This window comes from Elephantulus edwardii, unplaced genomic scaffold (genome assembly GCF_000299155.1).
Source record: "Elephantulus edwardii isolate Elephantulus edwardi_28Jun2011 unplaced genomic scaffold, EleEdw1.0 scaffold00036, whole genome shotgun sequence".
NCBI classification, from domain to species: domain Eukaryota; kingdom Metazoa; phylum Chordata; class Mammalia; order Macroscelidea; family Macroscelididae; genus Elephantulus; species Elephantulus edwardii.
Window position 1 is genome coordinate 7,847,386 of NW_006399786.1, and position 8,163 is coordinate 7,855,548.

The 8,163-nt window shown below is 38.2% G+C and overlaps 1 protein-coding gene across 1 annotated transcript in view; it reads right to left on the reverse strand.

Annotated features, from left to right (window-relative positions):
• DGKH (diacylglycerol kinase, eta) overlaps positions 1–8,163 on the reverse strand; it is a 243,155-nt gene that overhangs the window by 44,686 nt on the left and 190,306 nt on the right. The window contains exons 15-16 of the mRNA XM_006884615.1: positions 5,339–5,591; positions 4,449–4,535 (exon numbers count right to left, since the gene is read on the reverse strand). Of these exons, the coding sequence (XP_006884677.1) occupies positions 4,449–4,535; positions 5,339–5,591 (340 nt within the window). The remainder of the gene's footprint in view (positions 1–4,448; positions 4,536–5,338; positions 5,592–8,163) is intronic.

The window sequence follows — 8,163 nt, forward strand, 5'->3', positions numbered from 1 at the left end:
GAATGAATGGAAATCCCAAATCTCTGTAAATGTTCATTAAAATTAATAAAATAAAAAAACATAAAAAAACCAAAAAGAAAGAAACAAACCTCTATAAAAACAAAGCATAAAATAATGTAATGTAGTTTAAATCAATCAGTGGAGCTGAAAATATTACACTGCGTGTCTTCAGATGTACCACATGGAGGAACTCTGTCACAGGGAAATGTCTTCATTACTCAGTTTAAATGCACGTGAGTAGGCAAAAGATGTCTACACGAGTGAAGGGCAAAAATACTTAAGAATTTGAATATGATCAATTCACATGTAATGGTAAATAGAAATGGTAATGTTTAATAGTTTTTGGAATTAGAATGTATGTGTTATAATACTGCCACCATAATACTTTTCCCATCAACACTAGGTCAGTGGTCAAATCTAATTAACGTAATTCCCAGAGTTAACATGTGTAATAAGTTAGTGTTTTCTTCTACAAATGGAAGGGGGGAAAAGTCTTTGTTTTCAAATAAAACCAATACACTATTCCTGTACTTCTCAATAAATCAAAACAATAAGTTGTCCAAAACTCTTCTACCAGAGCTCTTGTAAAGGAGCCTGAGATATTTTGAAAATTATTCAAAAGCACAATTACTTTCAAAGCAAATAACAAAAGCAAAGACTTAATTCTATAAAAAGAAAGACTTAATTTTACATAATTGGGGCTAACCTAATGAAAAAATAGTATCTTTAATTCATTTAGGAGCTACTGGAAGGCAATTAAAAAGAACAGTAATCCTCAAACTCAATTAAAAATATCTCTAAAATTTAATCATCACTACTCTCCTTAAGAATAATTACAAATTAACTATATTAATTTTACACTGTTGTCTCTGTTCAGTTGCAACTAAAAAAGCAATAGCTGAACAGCCCCTCTTTTCTTTGATAGATGGGACTCCTGGGGCTAATTTCTAACGAAAACAATCTTATGATGTTCACCTCTGATTAAAAACAGAAAGGGTCCTAATGACTGAGATTGATGCTCCATTGTGCAAAACTAAATTAATGTCTCATGTTAATTTATAAATAGGCATCTCATTGACTATACTAACATCCAAAATTTCACGTCTCACATAGGAATTAAACTATAATTTAAGAGTAATTTAAGTGTGTTTAAAAAATTTGTATTATTTAATATAGAAACACTTGTGCTTCTCATTCTTATTAAATCTAATGACTAGCCAAAATAGAAAAGAATACTGCACAGAGATTTTCCTAAATCTATATATATTTAAATACCAATAGAAATTATCTATATATTTTTATTGTTTTCTTTGGAGATTACAGTGCAATTGTACAATTTGTTAAAGTGGGATGGCAGCTGTTTGGAATGCTATAAGAAATGGATACTCCAAAGACAATTCTTTCAAAACAGTCATCATTCTAGAGGAGATTATCAAGCAGCAGTCTGTAAAGATTTCATTGTCACATATTTTAGCTAATTTTCTTCAGTGGATGAAAATGTCTAAAAGCCTTCTCAAAATCAGAGATGAAGTAAATCTGAGATGCTAAAATCAAGTTTCAAAAAGACTTTAACAGAATGGAATGACAGATCCCAATAAAAAAAAAAAAAAGATAATACCACAGAGATGTGTGTGAACTAGTATGAATAAATTTTTCTAAAAAATTATAAAATCTCTTAGACAAAAATAGGAGACAGCAGGTTTCTATTTTCCACAGGTACAAAAGAGAAGCCTCAGTCTATGTAACACCAACAGTATCCATCATGAGTGAAATATGGTAAATGTGTGCTATTACACTACAGAAAAGAAATGAAAATGTTATTTGAAATAAGTCATTATATTTTAAAAGACTAACTGAAGAGGTGAAGCCAAAAGTTTGAAATCATTAATTAAAGAGCGTAGACGCACTTAGGATAGGTAGTCTGCAAAGAAAAGGTGAGGGAACACATCAAGGCCAAGTGCTTAACACAGTACACAAAGACAATGTTCTGCATCCTACTTTTATAGCAAATAGGGCCTTAAATGTTTGCAAGTGTGTATCTAAAGTGTCACTACTGGTCTCTTCCTATCAGGAAAAAGGAAGAGGAAAAAGAATCCCAAAGATCCATAGGACCAACCAGTGCAGAGGACTAATGAACCACAGAAACCTCAACCTATATGGTTCTGAAACTGGAAGAACTAGACAGTGCCAGTTACCACTGGAGACTCCTCTAAAAGGAACACAGGACATGGACAGTACTAGACAGAGTGGCAGAAAAGTATGAAAAACATGACAGGTTTACTGCCCTAATAGGGACTGGTGGAACCCTTAAAACACGGCCCTAAGTCACTATTTGCATTTTCATGATGAAATGGGGCTCTAAGATGACACAAGATGTTGTATGAGGTGTATTAGAGTATGTAAGGTCTCTACGTTCTAATTTTGATGTTTTTGAGAGTTTTAAGTACAATTAAAGAATTTTGTCTCTAAGTTAATATAGTTATTAGTAGTAGCAATAGTGGTAATAGTAAAAGTGCCAGCAAATATTCTTATATTGTACTATGTACCTGGCACCTTTCTAGCATTTCACACATATTAACTTAATGAACTCTCACTTAATGTTATGGAAGAATATATTATCACAATTTTACAGATAAAGGAGTTATAGAGAAATAAAGTAACATGTCCAAGTTTGTATGTGTTAAAAGTAAAAGCAAAAATTTAATGACTGCAAAGAATTCTGTAGAGCTGATGTTTTGTTAGTGTTAAACAATTTTTTTCATATTATTTCTCATTTTAATTCATTTTCAAATCCAATTTTTAGAGTCCATCACCATATTAGATATTTCTTAAGTAATACATTAAAAACTTCATCTTCAATGAAATCTAAAAAGAGGAAGTTAACATTCTTTAAGCAATCACATATTTAAGTGTACCCAGATGTTCTGCAATTTTAAAGCTTAATTTAGCAATTATTATTATTATTATTGTTGTGTGCCTTCAAGTTGGAACCGACCCACAAATGACCCTCTAGCAGGTTTTTCAAGGCAGCACATCCTTCTCTCATATTGCAGCTGATGGATTCAAACCAAGTGTCTCTGGAGTTGCAGAGCAGCTTTTTACCACTAGGTCACTAGAGTTCCAGCAAAGATTATCAAAGTAGAATGCTGATGGATGAGATTCCACGCACTGCTGATCGCTGAACGTGTGCGCCCAATTTTATGGATGTGGGGTCCACAATTTTCCCATAATTCTCAAAGGAACTTGATTTGAGTATTTCTCCTCTTTTTTTTTCTTTTCTGGGATGGTCTGGTGGTAAGGAGTTGTATTACAAACCCACAGACGTACAGTTTGAATCCAGCAGCTGCTCTGTGGAAGAAACATGGACAATCTTGTTCCATGCAATTTGCAGCCGCTGAAACCACTGGAGGGTCCACTATGCGTCAGATGTCACTCAACATTAAGGGGTGAGTGAATGAGTTCTGGAAAATTAAGCTATGATTACACAGGAAAAAAGAGGACATGACAGTATTTGACAATAATCTTAATCTAACTAACATCAATGTTGTATTATTCTGTTGTTGCTGATTGCCTTCAAGTTGAGCACGACTCATAGGCACCCTATGAGCAAAAGGCATAAAGCTTCTCTACTATCGACATTTGCCAAAGGTCATAGAGTTTCTGGAGGCATGTTGTTTAGTAAGTGGATGCCACTCTTGCTTCCAAACCTGTCATAGTATGTTATTGTTGTTATGTGCCATTGAGTCACCTGCAATGTATAGCAACTCTATGTACAGCAGCTCTGTACTATTCCCTGTCCTACTATTCATAAAAATCTAAGCTTTAACTTTTGAAATGTGCTATCAATTACAGAAATATAGACCCTCGGGCTACCCACCATCCCAATGCCTGCAGCCTTGACCCTGCACAACCATGGCCAAAGTACAGCAAGGAGGTGTATTTTGCTGAATGGGTGACATCCCTGGGCAAGGTCTGGCACGGGACCTGGCTCAAGAGTGAGAAAGGCGGGAAGACATGAACCTCTGGGGGCCACGGCACGCATGAGGCGAGGCTCTACTGCAACCAACCGTGCTATGTATGTTGCCACAGCTGGGCCCAAAGGCTTTAGGTGTGGGAGGAGCTGAGAGCCACACTTTTAAGTAAACCCAGGCACTAGGCTTCCCAGGAGGTGCTGAAAGAAGTGAGGCCCTCACTTTTCTGTTTGGTTTATGCAGATCCCATTCCCTGCTGACCAGCCAGTCTCCTCCACACTGTTGCCCCTGCAGGTGGATACCTGGCCCTGAGCCCCAGTGTCAGCTGCTCCCTTATCGCCACTCATGCTGTCAATAAACACAAACATACGGAAAACAAATAAACAAACAAACAAACAAAAAACCCCAAAACACAAATGGAATAAGCCTTTAAAAAGGAAAAGTAAAGCATGTGCAATTTTATCACGGTTTTCTTACCATCTTGAATTGCAGAGTTCTCACACGGAGGTAACGCTAGTAACTGCGGAACTACATCACCGGGCTGGCCTACCTGGTAATGCGCAGCTTTAGATCATAAAGAAGTTTGGACAGGGAAAAAAAAAGACCCATCAATATTGTGATACGCTTGAGAATGAAAAATTAAAATATGCCAGAAGAAATTACACATGCAAAGAGAAACGCTACTTAGAAGGAAATCTAGAGGTGGTGTTTATAAGGACAAGATATTATAAAAATAAGCAAAGCTTTCAGTACTATATTTTCAATCAGAATTGTGAAAAAGGAGACATTTTAAAAGAATTTTAGAAGATAAAAAGGAAGTCCAATTTAAGGTCTATGATTTGATAAGCTAAAACTTGAAAAGAAGTTTTATTTATTTGTTAATATTAACTTTTAATCTATTATTAAAATTCTAAGAGAATTTTAAACACATGATATAAACAAAAACAATTAAAATAAGGTGGAGTTTTTGTTATGGTTTTAAAAAGCAGCAGACACACTGAGGACATAAATGTTAAGAAAATCTTTTCCATATTTTCAAAGTAGTTCATAGGGTGGGATTCTTTAATTAAATAATTCAACAGTTTCAAATGAAATAAAAGTACAAAATATTACAAACTAATTTTCAATTTTAGTTCAGTGTTTCAAGTGTACTTTAAAATATTTCTTAGACTTTCTCTTATGAGCCATTAATATGTAGATCTACACCTCTCAGTCAAAAAACTGAACTGAGCACAATTTTCATTTAAATAGCATTACTTCTACTTTGACGTCAAAAATTTTTGAACATAACGGGTAACATGGAAACTACTACTGATGTTATTTGAGGGATGTAAATTATCCAAAAGCTAGTTTTGTTCACTATGTACCTTTTTCAACCTGTTCAATGACCTGCCTCACAGCTTCCTTTAAACTGTTGGCCCGTGACAGGATGAGTTTCTGTGAGAAAGTGAAGATATCGGTGAACTGCTCCTTGCCTTCACACAAGGATTCTTCACCGGAAGGTCGCAAGGGGTTTCCTTCCAGGGTGCCTTCTCTTAGGCCTGAGGGTTCTGGACAGACATAGACTTTCGTTTTCAAAGCCTGGAGCAGCTGTTCAAGCTTCTCATTTAGGATAGAACACTAAGGAAAGAAACATACAGGAATTTTGTAAATAAAACAGAGAAGAAAAAAAAATCAAATTTAAAAAAGAAGTAGAAATGAGAAAGAAAACAGAGAAGAGGATCTGCAGGAGATTTGTACACTGATGCTCATACAAGTGTTATTCACAACAGTTAAGAAAATAGAAACAGTCAAAAACAAACAAATGGATTGAGAAATTATGGTACATTCACATGATGGAATATTATGCAGCACTCATGAGAGAGGCTGGAGAACATTATGCTGAATAAACTACCTCAGTCTCATAAGGACAAATACCGCATAAGACCATTACTGTAAAAACAGAAGGATTAGAGGAAGGAGTGCAGGATGGCAGGAAGGAGTGCAGGATAGCGCTGCCTGTGCTGCTCCCACAGGTATTTAGGGGGTAAACTGCTGTCTAGCTTGACCACACAGGACCCCTTCATTCAGGAGCAGTGAGCCGTGGGCCCCAGTGGAAACTATCAGCTGAGTCCTGGCCAGAAGCCTCCTGCTGAACCACTGTGAGACACACCTGCAAGGAGGAAGCAGGTACTTTAGGGAACAAACTGTTGTCAGGCTGACCACGTGGGATCCCTAACTCAGGCAACAGTGAGGTCCTGGGCATCTTGATGGAGGTGAGTAGCCACTTTCAGAAGGGATCAACAGGCTTCCTCTGTGCTCACTCAGATACTTTGGGGAACAAACGGCTGTCTGGCCTGACCACGTGGGATCCCTAACTCAGGCAGCACAGAGGCCTTGCAGGCCTCAGGCCAAAAAGAGAACACAAATATATAGGTGTTTCTCAAAATGTTGCTGTGTATCAATGTGGACTTTTGAGAGTCATGGGAGCTGCAACCATCGGTGGGGTGCATCAAGTGTCAGTGGGGTGCAGCAAGCCTCTGTGGGGTGCAGCGAGCCATGGTGGGGAGCAGTGAGGCACAGCAGGGAGCAGTGAGCTGCAGCATGACCTACCCACCAGGTGCAAGCAGGACAGTGGAAAATTGAGCCAGGTCTCCCCTGCATCCTCCTCCTGTGTGCAACTCTGTACATCTCCCCACCTCCACACATGTGTCTGCACATGCACCCACCCCATGTGCATTTGCTTGTGTGCCTGCCCAACCTTCCTCTGGAGCAGTGACGTCAGATCAAGAACCAGCTACCATCTCAGGCACGAAACACTTGACCACAGCAATGTCCCAAAAGCAGCAGACTACCTCACTCCCCACACAAGCCCAAAGCAAGATATCACCCGCCCCAAGAGTGACACAGTAGCAATGGATTTCCTGAAGCCAGAAAGTCTGATGGAACTTTCTGACAGAATTTAAAAGAACAATGATTGAATATTTTCAATAGGTGAAAAATAAACTTGAAGAATTACCAGACACCGCAAGCAAAAATCAGGAGGAGCTTAAAAAAAACAATCCAAAACAATGCAGATAAAACTAACAAGGCATTAGAAGCACTGGAAAACAAGAAACCACAATTCAAAATATGAGGTCCAAGGTTTCAGATGCTGTCAACATGAAGGAGGAACACATGAACAGTGTTGAAGAGAAGGAACACAGAACTAATGAAATAGAAGAAAGAATTCTCACCACTGATCTGCTAGACCAAAAAGGAGAATCAAAGAACAAGAAGACAGTGGAATGACATATATCGAGCACTCAAAGAACATAACTGTCAACCAAGAACACTGTACCAAGTGAAACTGTCCATCAAATATGAAGGAGAGAGAGATCAAGATATTCCCAGAAAAACAGAGCCTAAGAGGATTTGTAAAAACAAGACCAGCATTGCATAAAATACTGAGAGATGTCCCTACAGAAGTGCCACAGAAAGCAAGATGGGCCAAAATAACTAGCAATAACACCAAAAAGAACTCAACAAAATGATAGCAATAAAACCTTGCCTCTCAATAATCACACTGAATGTGAATAATTTACATGCACCACTGAAGAGAAAAGGAGTAGCAGATTGGATTAAAAACCCAAAATCCATCAATATGTTGTCTAAAAGAGACACACCTTAAAAATGAAGAAAAAGAAAGACTAAAAAATAAAAGGGTGGGAAAAAAAAGATACCAAGTAAATGGTGCTCCCCAGTTAAAATAAGCTTGGAAGCAGGAGTGGCATCCACTTCCATAAACAGCTTGCCTCTGGAAACCCTATGAATCTGGAGCAAGGATGAAATTCACGCCAAGTGTCGAGCACTTTCGTTCATAAGGTCGCTATGAGTCTCCTACAACTCGATGGCACTTAACAACATAGAGAGAGACCTGTTGGCCTAGTGGACCGAAAGTGATGCTACCAAGCCAAAGGTGGGTGACGCTAATCCACGGCCCTAAGGCCTGTCTTTAATTGTTTTTGGTGAAACATTCTTCTAGGTCGTATAGCCCTGGTATGTCCCCTTGCCGTACAGAGGTAACTTGTGGTTGCTGTGAAGCTGAACACCCTGACACTCACACGTCAAATGCGATAATGGTTACTCAAGGTGGACAGTGTTTGGTGGTGCTCCCCGATTAAAACAAGCTTGGAAGCAGAAGTGGCATCCACTTCCGTAAATAGCTTGCCTC